This window comes from Rhinichthys klamathensis, unplaced genomic scaffold, assembly GCF_029890125.1.
Source record: "Rhinichthys klamathensis goyatoka isolate OS25496 unplaced genomic scaffold, OSU_Roscu_1.1 h1tg000336l_1, whole genome shotgun sequence".
Classification (NCBI taxonomy): Eukaryota; Metazoa; Chordata; class Actinopteri; order Cypriniformes; family Leuciscidae; genus Rhinichthys; species Rhinichthys klamathensis.
The window spans coordinates 688,147-712,040 of record NW_026606850.1 but is presented as its reverse complement, the minus strand read 5'-3'; the positions used below and the strand labels follow the sequence as shown (position 1 = coordinate 712,040).

At 37.1% G+C, this 23,894-nt stretch overlaps 1 protein-coding gene across 1 annotated transcript in view; it reads right to left on the bottom strand.

Moving 5' to 3' along the window:
- Window positions 1–668: 668 nt before the first annotated feature.
- The window catches only part of LOC130106303 (uncharacterized), a 40,760-nt gene continuing 17,534 nt past the window's right edge, over window positions 669–23,894 (bottom strand). The window contains exons 10-25 of the mRNA XM_056272372.1: window positions 23,748–23,886; window positions 18,298–18,451; window positions 13,615–13,751; window positions 13,404–13,515; window positions 11,715–11,778; window positions 11,414–11,620; window positions 10,995–11,140; window positions 6,804–6,922; window positions 6,601–6,725; window positions 4,783–4,877; window positions 3,077–3,213; window positions 2,156–2,280; window positions 1,775–1,920; window positions 1,575–1,677; window positions 1,245–1,387; window positions 669–1,067 (exon numbers count right to left, since the gene is read on the bottom strand). Coding sequence (XP_056128347.1) covers window positions 944–1,067; window positions 1,245–1,387; window positions 1,575–1,677; window positions 1,775–1,920; window positions 2,156–2,280; window positions 3,077–3,213; window positions 4,783–4,877; window positions 6,601–6,725; window positions 6,804–6,922; window positions 10,995–11,140; window positions 11,414–11,620; window positions 11,715–11,778; window positions 13,404–13,515; window positions 13,615–13,751; window positions 18,298–18,451; window positions 23,748–23,886 — 2,076 coding nt within the window. The 3' untranslated portion in view covers window positions 669–943. The remainder of the gene's footprint in view (window positions 1,068–1,244; window positions 1,388–1,574; window positions 1,678–1,774; window positions 1,921–2,155; window positions 2,281–3,076; window positions 3,214–4,782; window positions 4,878–6,600; window positions 6,726–6,803; window positions 6,923–10,994; window positions 11,141–11,413; window positions 11,621–11,714; window positions 11,779–13,403; window positions 13,516–13,614; window positions 13,752–18,297; window positions 18,452–23,747; window positions 23,887–23,894) is intronic.

Genomic DNA, 23,894 nt, shown 5'->3' with positions numbered 1-23,894 from the left:
ACTTGACTCTTCTGTAGTTACATCGTGCACTAAGACCGACGGAAAATGTAAAGTTGCGATTTTCTAGGCTGATATGGCTAGGAACTATACTCTCATTCCTGCGTAATAATCAAGAAACTTCACTGCTGTACCATGAGAGCAGCAGGCGTAATGATATGACGCAGCGCCTGAAAATAGTTCCGTTGTGTTGACGGAAGGTGGCCTATTTTCAGGCGCTGCGTCATATCATTACGCCTGCTGCTCTCATGGTACGGCAGTGAAGTTTCTTGATTATTACGCAGGAATGAGAGTATAGTTCCTAGCCATATCAGCCTAGAAAATCGCAACTTTACATTTTCCGTCGGTCTTAGTGCACGATGTAACTACAGAAGAGTCAAGTTTTAAATAGGAAAAATATCGAAACCCTTTGGTGATTTTTAAATGAGAAATGCTAATGGTCTTGTCCACTTCAATGATGTATGCTAAGCTATGCTAAAAGTGGTACCGCCAGAACCGGAGATCGGCTGAATGGATTCAAAAACGGTAAAACTCAACAGTTTAACTCTGGGGGAGTTGTAAAATGAGCCTATTTCCAAAAAAAGTGGAGTATCCCTTTAAGGGAGATTGCATTAACTACATTCTGATACGGACATAGAAAACTGGATTCTGCCAATATAAAATTGCCCACATAGCTTTAATATTACTTTTATTGATTTGCAATTCAGCAATTGTTACTGACAGACAACTGACAGCAAGTCATGAACAGATTAAAGCACACAAACCAACATCGAACCAAAATCAACATGTTGCTGAAATAAAAAGTGTAAAATCTTACATATTAAGATAAAGTAAGCGCCCTATTTAGAAAACTTGAGAACAAAGGGTCCAATACAGTGATAATAACAAATCAAACTGCTCTCATAATTCGCAAGATTATCATAATGGTACATCTGAATGGAAAACCCTAAACAGGCGTTTCCTTAATCTGTGCCATGCGATATTCCTTCACAGCCTTCTTTGTATTCAGATCTGGCTTTAAGTGGGATATCTGTAGCACATCTTCCGTCAGTGGATCAGTACTTCCATGCCTGAAGTAATAATGACAGTCAAAAATGTCACATAAAACCATCCATTTTCCCTCCACACACTTATATTATATCTGGTAAATTCATCCATTTTAATCCTGAGAGAATTTTTTTCCAGAATAATCTGCTTTATATTTAAAGATAATGCTATCGTTAACATTTTAGTTGTGGATAACTTACAGCTTCAAATGATCCTCAATAGCGCTGCGCTCATACACCATCCCATCTGTAGTTTTCACTGGATCAACAAACAACTTGTGTGACAGAGGACAAGTTAAAGTAGGAGGAGTGACAATTTTCTGCAACTCTGGACCTACATATTTCTAAAAAAAAGAGAGAAAGAAAATTATTTAGAATATACTTATATATATATATATATGTGAGTAAACAATTTCAATGAACTCAAAAATTAAGGCAACAGGCAACCAGGTTAACTTGCCTTTTTAAGTTAAACCAACAGTACTTTTATACAGTGTAGGAAGGAGGCGTTTGTAAACTTCATGAAATTACCTTTTCCAAGTCATCCAAGGAGGAACTGGCATACATCTTTGTACTTTTCTTGGCTTCTTCCTCATATTTGTGTTTGTTGGACTGGAATTCTTCAGCCAAAATGCTTTAAAAACATAGCATAATGTTTACATTATGACTTTTTGACTACTTTATTAAAAATCTAAAAATCTCAAAACTAGAAGACTATATGTTCTGTTTACCTGTCAAGAGGATCCTCTGGTTCTGGAGCGATCAAGAGCCCGAATATCGCATCCAGAATCTCTCTCATGGTAATGTGGGCCGAGTAATTTCGATCAAATATGTTGTGACAGATTCTTCCCACATTGTTCACATTGCAATGGTAAACCTTTGTAAAAAAGTAGTTAAGGGACTAATAAAAACGAAATGTGGAGAAAAATGCAAGTAATTTATGTTAATTTATTGTTATGCTTCATTGAAAATTCTCATTTTGTGGTGTTTAAACTGGGTGAATGTCTATGTCCCCTATCTGTAACTGCTGAAAGACTCAAAATCAATCTATTAGTTCATCAGATCTAGAATGGATGAACCACATGTGAGGAGAGTAGTGAAAAAAAGGATACAGGGGTGACGAATCTCATGAGAGGTGGTTTCACTGGGTATTCAGGACCGAACTCACAGTACAGCTCAAAGACTCCGTCTTCATACGGGGTATCAGGTGGACCTTTCATGAGCATCTTCCAGAAAGCTGAAGAACAAAACTATTATTTAACAGCACACTAGCTGATATTGAAGGTATATGAATACAAGCATTTGGTGGCCTGTCTGGATATTGTCTTTTTGATTTGACACATTAAAACAAAAATTGTTAAAGATCACACACTGTGTTTATTACTGATATTGGTTATCTTTACACAGTGTTTGAGTGAAAGCACACACATTTTTTTTTATTAGTCGTTCTAGAAAAAGACTACATGGTGAAGACACCTGATGGTAACGAGCAGAATCACTGAAGGAGAAAAACTTAATTTTAAGTCACCATTATGGTGATCAGTATTTGTTTTAGTTGGGCTCGTGACCCTTAAATCATTAACTTTAGATTCAGTTTGGCAGTGATTACCATAATGGTGATTTAAAATTATGTTTTTCTCCTTAAGTGATTCTGCTCGTTACCATCAGGTGTCTTCAATGTTGGCACTAAAAAATAAAAGACTTCTTACTAATTTGACGTTAGTCTGTTATTCAGATATTTTTGTTTAAATTTGTTTTTTTAAATTTTACTCATTTTAAATGGTTAACTTTTAAGGAATTAATTTGGCAAATTTTTACTCAATTCTAATTTGTTAAATTTAATTAATAATATTGCTTGTAATCTGCTGCCTCAATTTGATTGATTAGATATAGCTTATTCATTCATATTCATTTTTACAGTGTATGTGAAGTCACATTACTTATTTTTATAATTGATATTATTCAATCATTTAATCCATGCAAGCCATAAGCAGTAAATTCATTATTATCAATATTAAACATTAATTTCTTACCCACATCTGCCTCGGAGGGCAGCACTGTGCAGAACGGATGAGGGTCACAGTGGAGATTCTTGAGCTCTTCCAAGATCCTCTTGTCCTTCTCCAGAAAGATGCCCGTCTTGGACTCCAAGATCCTCTTTTTCAAAGCACTGCAATAAGTTTTGCATAGATGGTGAGACACTTACATTTTCAATATTATTAAAACAATATTATTTGCAACCCATGATGAACATCGCAATCCCATTAAGTTTATTTGACTCAGTGTAAAGAAATAAATCACTAAATTACAGTAGTCAATGAAGTTTAATGTTTGGTATCTGAACAGCCTTAAATTTTTAATTAAAAGAATACATTCAGACAAAAAAAATCTAAGTTTTTAATCAAGTAAAGTACGTTTAGTGCCTTTAAATGTTGAATGGACTTTTTCTTTAACAATTTCTTTCCAAATTTTTTATTTTAACTTGTTTCTAATTTAAAGGTATTGTAGGTAGGAATTTTATAAAAAAAACTTTTCCAAATTTGTTTAAACTTTCTGTATATATCCATGCATAATTAAAATGTAAGTACTCTGAAAAAGAAAGTATAAAAATCGAGTGTCTGTAGACCTCTCACGACTGTTTTAAAGACAGCTCATTATTTCCATTCACTCCACCCCCTCCCTTCTGGGCTCCTTCCAAAGCCACGCCCCCAAAACACATGAACGCGCGACTCCGACCGCTGAGCTGAAGACGCATTATTTACCTGAGACGAGCGGAGAGGAAGGAGCGCAGTGCATGTAGTGACATCATGTCAGAATCACATGTAATAAAAAAATCTAACTTTATCATTATGAAGATAAACAAATAAGATGTATTTTAAAATATATATTTATTGATTCGCTAACGAGCTAGTTATCTATAAGGCAAAGCTAAAAACAGGTTGCATGATACACGTTTTTCCATTACCATCATTTACACTGTGATGAAGATGAATTTCGTGTAACATTCATAACATGGTGTTCTGCATGTAAGAGTTTCCATGATGAAAGCATTGTGGACTCTGATGAGGACTACACTCCAGAGACAAGTACCGCATCGTCAGCTCGAGGACAGATCCGAGGTCGAGGGCGAAGCAGAGGAGGTCGTCACAAGGCGTCACTTTTAAGCCCCTTGAGGTCTCTCAGTTCTCGCCATCGCTGGAAAGCCACGCCGATATTGACACGCGTTTTATTTCGTTGGTTATCCAAAGACTTTTTGTTCATTACCTTTTCTAGTAACATTACTGTCTTCCTTTTTTTGCCTGGTTTGCCTTCGCGAACTGCATATGTGAATTTTGATTGGGCTTTCTCTGCCATTGTTTTGCTATTCCTAGGGTCCGTGCCTCTTGAATTCCTCAAATCAAACGGGTACGCGCAAGTGGGCAGGTCCTGTGTGTCAAAAGGGTGGTTGCCATGGTTGCGAGAGAGTGATAGTCGCCTAAGCCAATCCTTTGTTTCGTCCCGGATGGAAATAATGAGCTGTGTTTAGTGCAGATTAAACGGTCTAGAGTCACTCGGTTTTTATACTCTTTTTATCAGAGTACTTACATTTTAAAAATGCATTGATATATACAGAAAGTTTAAACAAATTTGGAGAAAAGTGTTTTATAAAATTCCTACCTACAATACCTTAATTTAATACTGATAAATCAATGTCCTTGTATATTAAGCTAAATTCTCCAAAACATCCTAAAGCTCTTACTTCTTTGTCAGTGTCACTTTGTTGTGTATCTGTGGAGGTAATTTAACCTCTGGTTTGATATCATAACCACAGGTCCCAAAAATGTTGAGGTCATCCTATGAAATACAGCAATAAAAACAATCGGTGACAGCTTAAAATTTTACTTTTTTGCATCATGTTTTCAGTCTATTGTCATACTTTTCCCACATTTTAGCAAACTACATGACAATCTATGACTAACATATAATCTTTATGACTCAAATATATACAGCGGGGGAAATAAGTATTGAACACGTCACCATTTTTCTCAGTAAATATATTTCCAAAGGTGCTACTGACATGAAATTTTCACCAGATGTTGATAACAACCCAATGAATCAGTACATACAAAGAAACCAAAACAAATAAGCTCAGAAATTAAGTTATGTGTAATAATATGAAATGACACAGGGAAAAAGTATTGAACACATGAAGAAAGGGAGGTGCAAAAAGGCATGGAAAGCCAAGACAACAGCTTAAAACTATTAGTAATTAAAAAGCAATCCAACCCCCTGTCCGTGCACATTAATAACAGCTGGTTCAGTCCCAACGGATGGCCTACAAAAAGGTCTCATTGCCAAGGTGTCACACAAGACACATCTCATGATGGGTAAAAGCAAAGAGCTGTCTCAAGACCTTCGCAACCTAATTGTTCCAAAACATAATGATGGCATTGGTTATAGGCACCATTCTAAGCTTCTGAATGTTCCAGTGAGCGCTGTTGGGGCCATAATACGGAAGTGGAAAGACAATCATTTCACCATAAATTTGCCTCAACCACTGCTCCTCGCAAGATTTCAGATAGAGGAGTGAAAAGAATAATCAGAAGAGTTGTCCAAGAGCTAACACCAAGGTGTATGGCGTTTTTAGGGTAATGTGCAGTGCCATTTCTCCTCCAAACATGGTGTGTATTATGGCATCCAAACAATTCAATTTTGCTCTCATGTGACCACACTAAATTCTCCCAGTATTTCCCTGGCTTTTCCAAATGTTGTGCAGCAAACTTTAAACGAGCTTCAACATGCTTTTTTTCTTCAGTAATGGAGTCTTGCGTGGTGAGCGTGCATACGGGCCATGGTGGTGGAGTGCATTACTTACTGTTTTCTTTGAGAACACAGTACCTGCTATCTGCAGGTCTTTTTGAAGCTCTCCACAAGTGATCCTTAGCTCTTGGACAACTCTTCTGATTATTCTTTTAACTCCTCTATCAGAAATCTTGCGAGGAGCAGTGGTTGAGGCAAATTTATGGTGAAATGATTGTCTTTCCACTTCCGTATTATGGCCCCAACAGCGCTCACTGGAACATTCAGAAGCTTAGAATGGTGCCTATAACCAATGCCATCATTATGTGTTGGAACAATTAGGTTGCGAAGGTCTTGAGACAGCTCTTTGCTTTTACCCATCATGAGATGTGTCTTGTGTGACACCTTGGCAATGAGACCTTTTTGTAGGCCATCCGTTGGGACTGAACCAGCTGTTATTAATGTGCACGGACAGGGGGTTGGATTGCTTTTTAATTACTAATAGTTTTAAGCTGTTGTCTTGGCTTTCCATGCCTTTTTGCACCTCCCTTTCTTCATGTGTTCAATACTTTTTCCCTGTGTCATTTCACATTATTACACATAACTTAATTTCTGAGCTTATTTGTTTTGGTTTCTTTGTATGTACTGATTCATTGTGTTGTTATCAACATCTGGTGAAAATTTCATGTCAGTAGCACCTTTGGAAATATATTTACTGAGAAAAATAGTGACGTGTTCAATACTTATTTCCCCCGCTGTATTATCCAAAATACTATACCACTTTGTTAATTGATGATACATCAAAGCATTTCTTTTCCTTCCTCAGCTCCATTGACAAGACCGTCTCCATCTCGAAGAGTTGCAAGGCAGCTTTACTCGTTTCAGGCTTAAAACAGCAACCACCTCAAAACAAAACATTTAGCCAATGAAAACAATATTAAGTGCAGTTGTATAAAAAAAGCCTAGTTACACCAAAGTTACCTGTAACATTGCTGATCCCATGTAACTCAGTGTTATCCACTGCACCGATCAGCACAGCATCAACAACAATTTTTGAATCCATCAACCTTTTTGCAGTGGCAACCGGCATACACATCGATCTGTATTTTGTAAAAATATGATGTCATTTAAAATATTATACTTGTTAAATTCATTTTAACATCTTGCTCTTCAAAATGCATCTTATTCAGTTAAATGTTGCTTATTGCATACAGAATAATTATATAAGTAGTGCACACATGAACTGCAATGTGTTTCGATTTCGACCTTCCCCCATGAGATTCTCCATATGGCTTTAGGAAGATGATTGGTAACACTTTAGAATACATCAATAATTAATAACTACACATGAACTAATGAGTGATGCACTATTAAAGGATGATTCCAGTATTTAGCACTTTGAGTCTATTTTCTAGTTTGTTTTGGATGAACTAGAGTGGTGGACACAAATCTTGACGATGGGTCCTGTCTCGACTTTTTGACTCTTTTAGGATCGCCTCTGACCGCTTCAGAGTGGCTGTCTATGGGCATACTCAAACATCCTTAAAACAACCCTTAACGGTTGTTTTCAAAACTGTGCAACTCACCGAGTGGTTAGTGGTGTATATCGGTGCAATGTATGATTTCAATCCGTGTTATTTGCTATAGTGGAACTATTTTTTCAGATACCTCACAACCGCGTATAAACTTCCGCTCGATATTTGAGTCTGAAGCGTTAGCCCACTCCCGACCACTTGATGGCGACAACCAGTGGTGGAATGTAACGAAGTACAAATACTTTGTTACTTTACTTAAGTACATTTTTCACATATCTTTACTTAAGTACATTTTTCACATATCTTTACTTTACTTAAGTAGAATTAATAGTGCATACTTATTACTTTTACTTCGTTACATTTTGCAGCAATTATTCTACTTTCTACTCCACTACATTTCTACAACGTTCTGTTACATTTTCGTTCCATTTTCTGATCAGTTTTCCCCTGCCAAAACGTCACCCTGACCGTCCGTACGTCGCACGTTTGTCTCACCAGTGAAGTTTGGTTGCCATATCAACCCGGTCACACTAAATCTAAATGCGTCTCTAGCACGCAGTGTGTTTATCGTGCAATTTATAGGTGGAAATTTGTTTTTACGTGCATAGGATACGCATGGGTAGGTTTAGTAGTGGTGTGGGGTGCGTGTGTAGCCTATTATACGTTTGGTTAGGATTAGTATGGCAAGCCAAGAGGTTCAGAATTACGCCATAAATTAATCGCGTTTACAGCCAAGCCCCGTCAAATTAAGCTTGATGTGTATATTGCCTAATTGCAAGCTTGTTCAGAAATGGTGACAAAAACTTAAAAAATAACGGCTTTTCCATCATTATTGAACATCATTATAGGATTATGAGGTTGAATGAGTTAGGATTAACTGTTTTATTAATCATTAGAATATAGAATAAATTGTTATGCAAGTACTTTTACTTTTAATACTTAAAGTACATTTAAAATCAGGTACTTTTTACTTAGGGTTGTCATTGTGGTACTTCTACTTTCACTAAAGTAAATATGTCTCTGGTTATTTGTACTTTTACTTAAGTACTGAGATTCAGTACTTCCTCCACCACTGGCGACAACCACTTTGCCGCAGTTGCTCAGCTCACGCTAGCCTTCTGAGAGACGGAGAACCGAGCGAAAAGACTACAACCAAATGTCCAGACCCCTTTCCGTTTCCGGTAGCGCAGTAATATCAATGAGCACTGAGTCCTCCAGCAGACATCAATGCGATTTTTTAAAATGCCAAATAAAACACGACAGAAACTGTATTTCACTACGCGACTTGTTTTGGAACATCAACAAACACCACAAACCACTCGGTGAGTTGCACAGTTTTGAAAACGACTGTTAAGGGTTGTTTTAAGGACATGTTTGTGCATGCCCATAGACACCCACACTCAAAAAAATGATATGTTGGCTTTACTTAACTTTTTTATGTAAACAGGTTCCACCGGTTCCACATAACTATGTTTCGTTAAACAAACATAATATGTTCATGTAACTTCAACATCATGGAATTTGGTCATTTTAAGCGACCCAATTAAACTCTGAGCTAATGAGTTAATTAAGTGAATAATTGAGTGATGATTGAGCATTATTGAAGACACCTGATGTTAACAAGCAGAATCTCTGAAGGAGAAAACCGGAATGTTTAAGTCACCATTATGGAGATAAGTATTTGTTTTAGTTGGGCTCTTGACCATTAACTTATTAACTTTAGATTTTGTTTGGTTGCTGTACATGAGTTATAACAGCCAGATGAACAATGAACTAAGGAGATCTGATGGTGTTGGTTGTGATTTAATATAATCATTATTTCACAATCATTTGACCTCAATCACTGAACTTATATTGAACCCAATTTCTGAGTTAAGTTTACCTTACTTTCATTGTAGAGCTTACTATTTTTAGGCTTTTCAATGAAATTCAAATGATCAAGTCAAGAAATAAAAAATAAACTTCTTAAAAAATATGTTGAGTAGGCACACACATACATCAAGAATCAGCATATGAATCTCAGCAATGGTGACAAACAGATCATAAGCTCATTATTTATTCATGCAGCAATGCATGATGGGAGCCATGAATGAGTTTTGATTGGTGGCACCCAGAATGCACTGCAAAATGCTTTATAATTGTCACCATTGTTGAGATTCACAGGCTGATTCTTGATGTCTGTGTGTGCCTACTCAATATATTTTTTAGGAAGTTTCTTTTTTATTTATTGATTTGATCATTTGAATTTCATTGAAATGTCTAAAAATAGTATGCTCTACAATGACAATGCTGCTATTATTGGAAAGGTTAACTTGATTCAGAAATTCAGTTTAATATAAGTTCAGTGACTCAGGTCAAATGATTGTGAAATAATGATTATGTTAAAACACAACCAACACCATCAGATGACCTTTGTTTATTGTTCATCCGGCTGTTATAACTCATGTACAGCAACCAAACAAAATCTAAAGTTAATAAGTTAATGGTCAAGAGCCCAACTAAAACACACACTTATCTCCATAATGGTGACTTAAACATTCCGGTTTTCTCCTTCAGAGATTCTGCTTGTTAACATCAGGTGTCTTCAATAATGCTCAATCATCACTCAGTTATTCACTTAATTAACTCATTAGCTCAGAGTTTAATTGGGTCGCTTAAAATGACCAAATTCCATGATGTTGAAGTTACATGAACATATGTTTGTTTAACGAAACATAGTTATGTGGAACCGGTGGAACCTGTTTACATAAAAAAGTTAAGTAAAGCCAACATATCATTTTTTTTAGTGCACTCTGGAGCGGTCAGAGGCGATCCTAAAAGAGTCAAAAAGTCGAGACAGGACCCATCGTCAACATTTCTGTGTCCACCACTCTAGTTCATCCAAAACAAACTAGAAAATAGACTCAAAGTGCTAAATACCGGAATTCTCCTTTAACACTCTAGTAACTACTAACTAACAAGAAACTCAGATTAACGAATTAGTAACGCTGCTATTGTAACAAATCGAATCATCTGAGAAGGATTAATAAAGTATCTGTCTGTCTAGTTATAGGACTCAGTTGAATGTGGTAGTTAATAATTAATGTGAATAATGCATATTTCATTAATTCTAAAGTGAAGGTCATGGTACCCACTAGTAATGCCTCAAGTATTACCAAATCTATCAGAAGGAATAACTATTCAAAACCTTACCAAAAAAAACTCAAAAGCACTTAAAATGATTTCAGTAGAGTTATGTTTTTCACATTAGAATACTGATCCAAATAATTAGCAATTCATTATGAAGGATTTGGTAATATTCGAGTCATTACTACTGGGTTACCATGACTATCACTTATAATTCATTAAATATTATGCATTATTCATATAATATATGAACCTGTATATATAGTCCTCTGGGAGTTATGAAAACAATAGTAGTTATTGATTAGTTAATAGTGAACTACCACATTCCTCTGAACGCTATTACTTACTAATTTATCAATCAGTTTCGTGTTAGTTAATAGTAGTTACTAGAGTGTTAATAGTGCATTACTCATTAATTATTCATTAATGATGGAACAGTATCTAAAGTGTTATATGATGAAGTATATATTTAAGGTACATAAAACTGGTATCAGAGTTCCTGAAAACGCACCCACAATCATTTCCATCTGTCAGGCATAAAATGCGACATCGGCAACCTGGAAATTTCTGTCTGATCTGGTTCAGTTCTTTGCATCCACGATTTAAAGCATCATACAATAAAGTGGCTCCAGACGGCTGAAGTGCATGAACATGCTCCTAAAAACAAGGAAATTACAATGTGTTAAATGTAATTAACTCAGTTTATCCTCAAAAAGGGCTTTTCACACCTAGTCAGCTGTCTAAACAGTTACACTTTCCTGTGTAGATTTATTTTTAAAATGAATATTTTTTTTTTAAATCAATATTTTCCTTTGTATTGTTTTGCTATAAAATTTTTGTTCAAAATGCTTCAGTTGTTACAACATATGGGTGTTGACCCTTTCAAATATATGGTGATAACAAAACAACTAAGATCTAAAACCACTGTACCTTGAAGGTTTCCACTGTTTCTGTGAATGTATGAAGAGTTTTCACTATGGAGTCAAACTTCACAAGGCAAATAACTTGCTCAAAATTATAAGCCATGCATCGGTTGGCAAAGCAATCAAATATTTCTTTGACGGCTTCAATTCTCGTCATTTTGCAGTCTTTGTCGAAACACTCCTCACCCATGGAGGAACTTGAATCAAGAAGTACCTTAAAACAATAATAATTAAATGTCACAGATTACATTAAGAACAATAATATATGAAACATTCTTTTTGACATTTCTATACAATGGTAAAGATACCACAATAGCTTCTTTTGGGGTCTTCGTGACTTTGAAGGTCAGATCATCTCTGACATCTCTCAGTCTAGGGAAACATAATCAAACCAGTCACATGGATATATTTGTAAAGCTTGCATAAGATTAACATTTACGCACGTCAGCACAGTATTGAATGTAGTATTTCTACAATGGATTACAATTTGAATAGGATTATGCATTGTTCAATACTATTGTTCCAAACCATTATAATATCAAAGGTTTACAGATATTTTTATGACCTTGTTGACAGTTATTGAATGTATTAATAGCGCATTATATATATATTAGGGGTTCAGACATCACGGTTCGGTACGATTTCGGTACAATGGAGGGAAAAGCAAAACAAAAATGCGGAAGGCATTGTATTTTTTAAATAAGTTTATTAATAAAGGCATAGAACCAGTTTATTTGTAGTGCACTGACAATAGTTTAATATAATTAGTTTATTAATTAAATTAATAAAAAGACCAAAACACCTTGCGATATGTTTGGTAACTCTACCTGAATTAATTTAAAATTATTTTGCTATTTTTAAGATCAATATATTTGTTTTCCTTAATTTTAATTAACATTATTAATTAACAATGTAACATTATTCTCATGTGAATTATAAATAATTGATTTCTGTATAAAATAATACTACCATTAAAAACACATTCGATTTTCTTTTTTAATCAATGTAGAATGTGTAAGATTAGTGCTCCGAGGACAAGAAATGAAAACCAATGTAATATGACGAATGTCCAAAAGATGGGACCCACAGACTGTTTTGAAATGGAGTTGGATAAATATGTTGTGCTTTTAAAACAGTGTGTGTGTGTGTGTGTGTGTGTGTGTGTGTGTGTGTGTGTGTGTGTGTGTGTGTGTGTGTGTGTGTGTGTGTGTGTGTGTGTGTGTGTGTGTGTGTGTGTGCTTTTGGTTGGGTGACAGTTGTAGTAGCTTACACTTTGACAAGAGTTTACAGTGTGACAAAAGCACAATGTTGTGTTTTATCGTCAAATTCGCGTCTAGTTCGACGCTAGTCCAAAGCGAGCTAAGCCGATGGTACATATTATGTGTCCCTAGAGAACCCGCGTATCTAACAGTAGTTCTGCATTACATTAATTAATTTGCACGCGAGTTTTATTTATTTTTATACCGTGTATTCTCCGTGTAAATTCGTGCACCGAACCATGACGCCCGTACCGTTTCGGTTCAATACGAATACATGTACCGTTCCACCCCTAATATATATATATATAAAATAATAATCATTATATGTATTTGTTACACAGCTCTTTTGAATACTTGATTCTGATTGGAAGCTGCTGTATTTAGAATTATTTTATTAATACAAAATTCCCTGTTAACAAATATGACCCAGCAAGATTACAGTACAAAAATGAGCTCTGGCAATATTCAATTGTGTGACTTTTTATACTTGCACAAAATATTAGATTAAATGAAGATTATATCTTAGATTAAAAGATTAAATGAAGATAAAAATTAAGATAATATGAAAAATGTTTTTCAAAACATTTCATTTATGTGACCATTGAATTCCATTTGAATGGACAAAGAAATTCTCAAAATATCTTCGTTTTGGAACGACTTGTTTGTTTTATAAACAATTTTTGGGGTGAACCAAGGACTATTTCTTGACTAAAATGATGAATAAAGAAGAATACTTACTTATTAGCCAGTTTATCTACGTTCACTGTGATGTACTTTCCAGCAAGAGGGTCAAAAACAACAATCTTTTGAGGACCCCCTTTATCTTTGCCTCTGTACATACCATATTTTTCTATAACAATAAAACATTAGTATATCATTAGAAGAACTGATAATATTCCACACTATATTACTGGTAATACTATTAACTAATAAATGTGACATCAGTTACCGTGACTGAGGAGGATCAAGCGTGGTCCGTCAACTCCAAACTCCTTGAGTTGTAGCGGAGGAGTTACAACCAAATGAGAAAACTCTTCCACTTTCTTGTTCATTTCGGCAAATGTTTCCTCTGGATTGATGTTAAAACTAAAAGAGCATATTTGTCATCAGGATTAGCATTATAGATACCAATAAATCTTTATTTTGCTGAAAAACACAAACTCAATTTCATTAATAAAAAGACAAGGCAAGATAATGTTGACATGATTGATAATGTTGTCTTGTTTTATTTGGAGCATGTTCAAAAATGAACCAATGAATTCAAAAGGGAGATTCAAAAACTGCATTTATTGTGAAAAAAGAACATGTACAAAAAGTCAGTCTAAAAAGAAAACCAGGTCTCAGTGGGATAGTCTCAGGCATCCACAATTTAGTCCAGAAGTGTCTAATCTGCTCCTCGAAGGGCACTATCCAGTGTCATTAAAAAACGACTTTACATTACATGTAAGTGCTGCATTGCTGCATGTGGCCAATCAAATAGAAGCATAAAAGTGGGGCTCTTACTCCATAATTTACTCTCATTTTATTTCACAGACATTATTTTTCTACTAAGTACAAGGGATTTTAATATCTGAGTGGAATTGTCTTTAGTAAATTTGACTCTTAGGTTTTTATAGTGCATTGCTTTTTTCTTCTTGATATTGTGGGAAACTACTGGCAACACTGTTTTTGCATTAAATGGGAGTTTTTATAAAACTGACATGTTTCCATTGGCCTAATTTTCTATTCGCAATTTGTGCAGTTTGAAGGGTAATGGAAACACAACTAGTGACGCCTGTGTGACGTCTTTAGAAAACAATAATTAACATTAACTACTAGGCACTAGCTTAATAACTGCTGAAATGCTGCAAAATAAATGACTTTATTCTATTTATGTATAAATAAGTTAGCATTAGTAATGAATTATTAAAATGTTGGTGTTGCAAACTTTCCTCTTAGGATTGTTTCATTATTCCAAATAAATAGATTTAGATTCACAAATAAATGTAAAGAGATTCACAAAAATGTATAAAATTCACAAATCAATAGATTAAGATCCACTAATAAATGTAAAGAGTTTAACAAAAATGTATAACTCACCAATAAATAAAATGAGATTTGCAAATAAAAAAAATATTTATAAATGTGTGTTGTCAAAAACTCTCTCCCTGGCATATACTTGTGAATCTCTTCTTGTGCATTTGTAAATCTCCTCATGCATTTGTGGATTTCGTAACACGTCGACGTACAGACAAATCCACAAATAAGTGGACTCCACCCACCGTTTACCCAAGCCAATCAGATAACAGCCACATTGAGCTGACCAATCGTAGCACGTTCTCGCTACAACCAATCACGTTAGGCTTTACACTCGGGGCGGGAACTGAATCTGATCAATTTTGCAGATATTTTCACCCCTAAAAGGAGATTCATTCAAATTGGGCTGTTTGTGTGGTTAAAACACCGTTTCCAAAAGATTGTTGGAGTTTAAAGGGATACTCCACTTTTTTTGGAAATAGGCTCATTTTACAACTCCCCCAGAGTTAAACTGTTGAGTTTTACCGTTTTTGAATCCATTCAGCCGATCTCCGGTTCTGGCGGTACCACTTTTAGCATACATCATTGAAGTGGACAAGACCATTAGACTTGACTCTTCTGTAGTTACATCGTGCACTAAGACCTGCTGCACTCATGGTACGGCAGTAAAGTTTCTTGATTATTACGCAGGAATGAGAGTATACCCACATAGCAACATTATTTCGGCCCAGATCCGGCCCGCATCTGGCACTTGTGGGATGCGGATCTGGCCCACATGCAGCATTGAATGACGGCCCTTGGGCCCTTCTCTAGAAGTCTGACAGAAATAAAGTCAGTCTGGTTAGCAATAAGTGAAGCTGGGGCCTGTACCATGAAGGTAGCTGAACAAACTCGGAGTTACAGGATTAGTTTTGAGTTGACAAAACCAAACCGATGCAATCAAGCTTTATTGGTACCATGACGCAGCTCATCAACTTTCTCTGTCAACTCAGGCTTTGATCTTAAGCTATGATTACTCCACGAGCGCGTGCACATCATCATTCAGAATTACGATGAATTTAAATATGTATTAAAAGCTCGAAACAATACGGTCTCTGCTGCCAAAGCAAGAGAAGACTGTTGGAGAAAGATTGCTGATTGTGTTAATGTGTAAGCTAAATAAATACGTTATTTATTCATGTAAAATGATGTATATATAGGCTATGAATGTATGTGTGTGTGAAATATAGCCTATATTTTTATAATATATAAAAAATGTGCATGTATATACTAATAAAGATTAATATTTATTGATTTTTAGATGCAACTCCAAACGTTCTTGGCAGCTGATAAAGACAAATTATAAAAATATAATTCAAAGTAGCCTAGTAAGTATTTACACACAACCTTTTATTATTTTTTTATTAACACTTGTTTGAGGCAAACCGAAAAAAGAGTGAAATTCAGAAAACCAGTGGAGGGCCACTCCTCCAGAATACACTGAGTTGGCTCTGATAGGAATAAGGGACGGCCGATTATGGATGGGATTACAGGTGCTGTACAATCTGACCCTGGTGCCGGCTCCTCGAAGCAAGTAACACTGGGTACGTGTGCGATACATTACTATTTTAAGTTTTAAATATTGCTGACTGTCTCTGCAGTCGAGGGAAATGCAGTGTCCCTGTTGAAGCCATCACACACACACACAGTCTCCCACACAGAGGTCAGTATGCAGCAGACAGAACACCAGAAACATATTGGCCTACTTTTATTTATCAGGGAGGAGGAAATGATGTTCTGGGACAGTTGCTGAGGTGAATGCACTGGGCTTTTTATTAAGGCAAACATTTGAATGTGTGGCATAAAACAGGGACTGGCCCAAGTTACACATCTCTTTTATTGTAGGATTTTTCACAACCTGTCCCAGAAACTGAAGCCTCTACTCAACAGGCTTCAAAAGAAATGTAAGGATTTAAAACCCTTGACATATATTACAGGTGTTTGTCAAGGAACTTTCAAGGAACTTTTTGTGAGTTGATTAGCCTCCCAAAAACTTGTAATGATGCTTGTGGTGGAATTATGTTTCAGGTGGAAACAGACTCAGTCAGGGCCCTTTACAAAAGGAGCCTATGGAGCTAGACTGCACACTAAAGGAGCCTATGGAGCTAGACTGCACACTAAAGGAGCCTATGGAGCTAGACTGCACACTAAAGGAGCCTATGGAGCTAGACTGCACACTAAAGGAGCCTATGGAGCTAGACTGCACACTAAAGGAGCCTATGGAGCTAGACTGCACACTAAAGGAGCCTATGGAGCTAGACTGCACACTAAAGGAGCCTGACTGTGAGCCGAGGAGGCTCCACATTTAAAAAATAAATGCAACAGCTGGATTAAACTGATCTCAGCATGTGAACTTATTTAACCAAGTAACACTTTAGCATGAATATTTATTAATGCAACTTTCTATTGCTTTCAATGCTGCATGTGGGCCAGATCCGCATCCCACAAGTGCCAGATGCGGGCCGGATCTGGGCCGAAATAATGTTGCTATGTGGGTAGTTCCTAGCCTAGAAAATCACAACTTCACATTTTCCGTCGGTCTTAGTGCACGATGTAACTACAGAAGAGTCAAGCTTTAAATAGGAAAAATATCGAATTTTTTTTGGAAATGCTAATGGATTCAAAAATGGTAAAACAGTTTAACTCTGGGGGAGTTGTAAAATGAGCCTATTTCCAAAAAAAGTGGAGTATCCCTTAAAGGCTTCTTTATATTTCCATCAGAATAAACTCAGGATTACACACAAATTATGTTCACTGATCCCGAGCATCCTAACACCCTCTTTACACCGGACTCAAGCAGCGTAAAAAGCAAATAGCCCATTATCTCCCGGCTGCCGTAGCGGTTTCAAGTGTAAATCTAACATGTTTGCAATGTTAACACATTTTGCCCATGACCTCTCATTTCTTACCAAGACCACCCTGACTGTAAAGCCAAACGTGATTTAGCTTTTCTAGAAGATCTAGAAACATTGATGATATGTTGCTTTATTTAACAGACAGTGAGTGTGCAGTTGCTGATGATTTGATGATCTCTTTATTTACAATATTTTTAGGTGGACTCAAATCAAATCAGTTCACAGTAATACTATGCTCACATTATAAATGGTTTTTAAGTTTAAATGGCAGTTGGTCAATTTAGGCAGTCGGTTTCTGCAAATGAAACAAATTAACTCGTTTTAATTTAGTGCATGGTATTTTTACAGTGACACACACTGCAGTGCTAAGCTTACAAACCGACATGAGTGTCATTCTTGTCTTGTAAAATGTATTTGTACAAGGATATCATTGTATAATGTTACCGGTTGTTAATGTTCTTAGGTTGTTGTTTTATGATTAACAAAGTGTGTTTATTGGGTAAAAGCCTGTTCTGGAAGAATGAGTTGATTTGCGACATGAATTAAGTGTTTTTGGTAGTTTTAGTGCATTTTTAAAGTGAAATTAATTGCTGTGCCGAGCTGAAAGTTGGTTAGGAAAAACTTCTGAAGAGTCTTGAAAGTGACCCAAGTATTGAGAAACGTGTCCCAGCGATTGTAAAAATAAATAAATAAAAAGCTTCAGCAGGTGAAAAGTGTGATACCTGGACTCGGGTGTAGTGCCATCATAGTCAGTCCAGAGGGGGACGTATTCAAGGAACGGCGGGAAACTGAGCAGAATCTTTTCAACATCACTGGCTTTTTTGATTGAGGTCTCTTTAAGATTCAGTTCAGTGCAGTTTGGAATAATTCTTCCCTCTAAAAAAATACAAAAATAAAAACAGAATAACACACAAGTATTGTGATAGGGTAGACTGAGTTTACAGAGTTGGGACTATTTTCCTCATTAAGCAAGTTTGAGTCCATATGGCTCCAGGAGTTAATAAAGGCCTTCTGAAGCAAAGCGACATGTTTTTGTAAGAAAAATAAAATTTTATTTTAATTTAAATTCTTGATGCAATGTGTGAACTAGGTCCCTATTGTGTTGAAGAGTAGAGCCTGTGCTTCAGTCCAGGATGAGCAGAGAAACACTGATGATACGCTGCACGATGATTTATTTCTAAAGTTCTTTAAAATAACCCCAAATACTGTAGATGTTTTGTTTAAAAGTAAAATGTTCTTTGGGGAGCTTAAAGGTTAATTCCACCGGTGGAGAGGAGACATGAATTTGTATTGAAAGTGGGTCATATATGTAGTAGAATAGTATCATACATTTCTAATTTGGGTCCTTCTTGGCCGATAAAAGGCAGAAAATGACTTTAGTGCTTGTGGATTGTAGACAACAATCCCCATAGTGCATTGCAATGCTCGGCTCCGCAGGCCACTCCCATTACTCCGCCCATCAATGTAGACTAGAGTGGAGCTCCACTCTACGCTACCGCCTGGAAATCATTTCGCACAATGAAATCAGATAATGCGCGCTAATATAATATGACGACGTAAGAGCGTCAAGGCGGCGCCCGCGCCATCAGCCAATGGATTGGCGTGATTCTATATGGGCTTCAGACAATTGGCACACTTACTCTGACGTGTAATTTTACACGTGAAATGCAGCCAAACCATGGAGCGTTTTGTCTTCGGCATCTTCATTAATCCCCTAGCTATCAGACGTTCTGGGAGTCTCCCGCATATTGATAACGGCTCCCTGATGCGTAAATGAGTTAAAATCTCCCGGAATCTAGAGAGAGTGAGCAAGAGCGCGCATGCGAGACAGATCAGACGAAGGTACTGAATACGCAGACGGATGCATTATGGATAGGGTTGGGTACCGAAACGCGGTGCCAATAGGGAACCGGTTCCGACATAAACGGTAATAACCAGACCGAATAAGAACGAACATTTGGGTGCCTGAGTCTCTGTGTCATGAGGCGCACACACGCAGTGTCTCTCGCTCTCTCCCTCTCTCTCGTGCGCGCACTATACGGTTTGAGGCACAGTCTCCATATTTTCAAAACTGCCGGTGAAATCAAACGCAATGGCACTGATCTGTGATAGGTCTGTTAGCGCATTAGGTCCAACCCCCTATGGACGGGTTTGAAAGGGTGGGATCTAGTGCTTGTAGTCTTTACAGAAATCCCCCCCTCTTACACTTCCTCCTACAATGTCTGGTTATTACCGTTTATGTCGGAACCGGTTCCCTATTAATGTTAAAATTACAAATGATTTACTTTTAGCTTCTGATCAAGGCTGTATCTCAATACTAGTTCTACTCGATCTTAGAGCTGGTTCGACACTATAGATCATAAAATACTCTTGGATCGACTACAAAACTACACTGGTGTTCAGGGACAGGCATTAAGCTGGTTCAGATCGTACTTATCGGACCGTTACCATTTTGTCTGTTTAAATGGGGAAAAATCGAAGATAACGTCAGTAGACTATGGAGTGCCGCAAGGATCGGTGTTAGGCCCTCTGCTATTCTCAATATATATGCTGCCACTTGGTAATATTATAAGAAAACATGGAATTGATTTCCACTGCTATGCTGATGACACTCAAATATATATTTCATCACGACCAGATGAAAACACTAACTAATTGACAGAGTGTCTTAAAGATATAAAATGCTGGATGACCTGTAATTTCCTGCTATTAAATCCAGATAAAACGGAGGTATTACTTATTGGTCCAAAAAACTACCCACAAAATCTCTTACAATACAACTTTAATTAAGAAGGATGTCCTGTTACCTTATCCGCTACAGTAAAAGACCTGGGTGTTATAGTAGACTGCAACTTGTCTTTCGAAAATCATATTTCATATGTTACAAGAACTGCCTTCTTCCACCTTAGAAATATCGCTAAATTACGTAACATGCTATCAGTTTCTGATGCAGAAAAGTTAGTACATGCATTCATGACCGCGAGACTAGATTACTGTAATGCTTTATTAGCTGGTTGTCCTGCATCCTCAATAAACAAGCTACAGTTAGTCCAAAATGCAGCTGCTAGAGTTCTTACTAGATCAAGAAAATATGATCATATAACACCGATTTTATCATCTCTACACTGGTTACCTATTAAGTTCCGTATCAATTACAAAGTACTACTACTGACCTACACTCACCTAAAGGATTATTAGGAACACCTGTTCAATTTCTCATTAATGCAATTATCTAATCAACCAATCACATGGCAGTTGCTTCAATGCATTTAGGGGTGTGGTCCTGGTCAAGACAATCTCCTGAACTCCAAACTGAATGTCAGAATGGGAAAGAAAGGTGATTTAAGCAATTTTGAGCGTGGCATGGTGTTGGTGCCAGACGGGCCGGTCTGAGTATTTCACAATCTGCTCAGTTACTGGGATTTTCATGCACAACCATTTCTAGGGTTTACAAAGAATGGTGTGAAAAGGGAAAAACATCCAGTATACGGCAGTCCTGTGGGCGAAAATAACTTGTTGATGCTAGAGGTCAGAGGAGAATGGGCCGACTGATTCAAGCTGATAGAAGAGCAACTTTGACTGAAATAACCACTAGTTACAACCGAGGTATGCAGCAAAGCATTTGTGAAGCCACAACACACACAACCTTGAGGTGGATGGGCTACAACAGCAGAAGACCCCACCGGGTACCACTCATCTCCACTACAAATAGGAAAAAGAGGCTACAATTTGCAAGAGCTCACCAAAATTGGACAGTTGAAGACTGGAAAAATGTTGCCTGGTCTGATGAGTCTCGATTTCTGTTGAGACATTCAGATGGTAGAGTCAGAATTTGGCGTAAACAGAATGAGAACATGGATCCATCATGCCTTGTTACCACTGTGCAGGCTGGTGGTGGTGGTGTAATGGTGTGGGGGATGTTTTCTTGGCACACTTTAGGCCCCTTAGTGCCAATTGGGCATCGTTTAAATGCCACAGCCTACCTGAGCATTGTTTCTGACCATGTCCATGCCTTTATGGCCACCATGTACCCATCCTCTGATGGCTACTTCCAGCAGGATAATGCACCATGTCACAAAGCTCGAATCATTTCAAATTGGTTTCTTGAACATGACAATGAGTTCACTGTACTAAAATGGCCCCCACAGTCACCAGATCTCAACCCAATAGAGCATCTTTGGGATGTGGTGGAACGGGAGCTTCGTGCCCTGGATGTGCATCCCACAAATCTCCATCAACTGCAAGATGCTATCCTATCAATATGGGCCAACATTTCTAAAGAATGCTTTCAGCACCTTGTTGAATCAATGCCATGTAGAATTAAGGCAGTTCTGAAGGCGAAAGGGGGTCAAACACAGTGTTAGTATGGTGTTCCTAATAATCCTTTAGGTGAGTGTATAAAGCCCTAAATGGTTTAGCTCCTGTGTATTTAATGGACCTTCTATCGCCCTACTATCCATCGCGTTCTTTAAGATCACTAAATTCGAGGCTTCTGGTCATTCCTAGGATATCTAAGTCCACTAAAGGAGGGAGGGCGTTCTCACATTTAGCTCCTAAACTCTGGAATAGCCTTCCTGATACTGTTCGTTGCTCAGACTCACTCTCCCAGTTCAAAACTAGATTAAAGACGCATCTCTTCAGCCAGGCATTCACATAATGCTTACCTTTTATACCACTGTTGAATCAGATCGAATGCATTAATATTATGAACAGCAGCTACGCTAATTATTTCCCATCTGCTTTCCTGCTGTTATCTCGGGACGCTAGTCCCGAGGTAAATAGCGTTCGTCAGCTCCAGTTTGTATCCAGCCTCTCACGGAGACTTCAGATGCCCCAACACCTGCGATGAGACGACTCGACGCCGGCGATATGTTATGCCCTAAATTAATACATGATGATTAACTAACTGTATTTTTCTATGTACATTTCTGAAATGCACTTTCTGTAAAGCTGCTTTGAAACAATATGTATTGTGAAAAGCGCTATACAAATAAATTTGAATTGAATTGAAATGACGTAAAATGACGATTTTTGCGTCATTGTGGGAGGAAGTGAAAAAGGAAAAAGGATTTATCTCGTCTCAGGGGAAAATGAGAATGTTACACGACCATTCAATAGTATGACTGGATTTCTAACAATGGAAATCATAATGCAAATGGGTGGAGTGTCTATGACATCAAGCCGAAAAACCCTTTTTCGTACTTGACACCTTTATTTTTAACAGTGTATATAACCTGCCATGCAGCTAGGATTGCCAACTGTCCCGAATTAGCCGGGACGTCCCGATTATTGGGCATAATTTATTTGTCCCGTTTATTGAGTGCTACACTGATCTGACTGATACAACAGCAACACGACCCTTGAGAATGACCACGAAACCAGTCATCATCTAATCACGCGCTTCATCCAATTTATTGGACCATACTAATAAACTCTAAATTGAGAATTAATTATTCTTTTGGGACAAATTATTTGATTTGCGAACAATCCTCAGCTGTCTGGTCGCTCCCAGTTTGATCCGGACTCGCGCTAACGGCAAATCCCTTTCACTGTCCGGCCGGGTTTTGATTTCAGCAAATCAGTTTTGGTGAATTTAAACAACGTGATTATTGTTCATGAGTCCAACATCCAGCCACGCAAGAAAACATGAAATATTCTCGAGGGAATAATATGCTGATGTGATTTGCTGCCCAAGAAACATGTCTTGTCTTGATGATTAATGTTTAAAAAAAGAAATCAGGATTATTTGATGAATAGAAGCTTCAAAGGAGATTTATCCGATATAAAAAAGCTTTTGTAACATTATAATGCGTCCCTGCTGAATAAAAGTTGGCTATTACTTTCTTTAATTTCTATAAATTGTAGTGTATAATGTTACAAAAGCTTTCTATTTCAGATAAATGTTATTATATTGAACTGTTTTGTGTGACCTTAATTTCTTTTTGAATTAAATTGTACATAACAGGTTAAGCAAAACAAATGTGTTTATGTCTGAGAACCTTTTAAACACACACAAACCTGAAATGACACATACTGTGTGATACAGTACAAATATTTTGAGTGTCCCTTATTTTCCTGAAGAACCTCGATTGTCCCGCATTTTTCTTTTCAGAATTTGGCAACCGTACATACAGCATAAATAAGCAATCAAATGAAAAGTGAAGTCTTTTACCTCTAATGACATCCAGCACATACTCTCTCTCAAACACTTCAGGCACGCCTGGTACACGCACCGGCTCAGAGAAACGCTGATTTGTTGACTTTGCCTTCATGCAAATTGAAGTATAGTTCTCATGCTCTGTGCTCACATCCTGTGAGG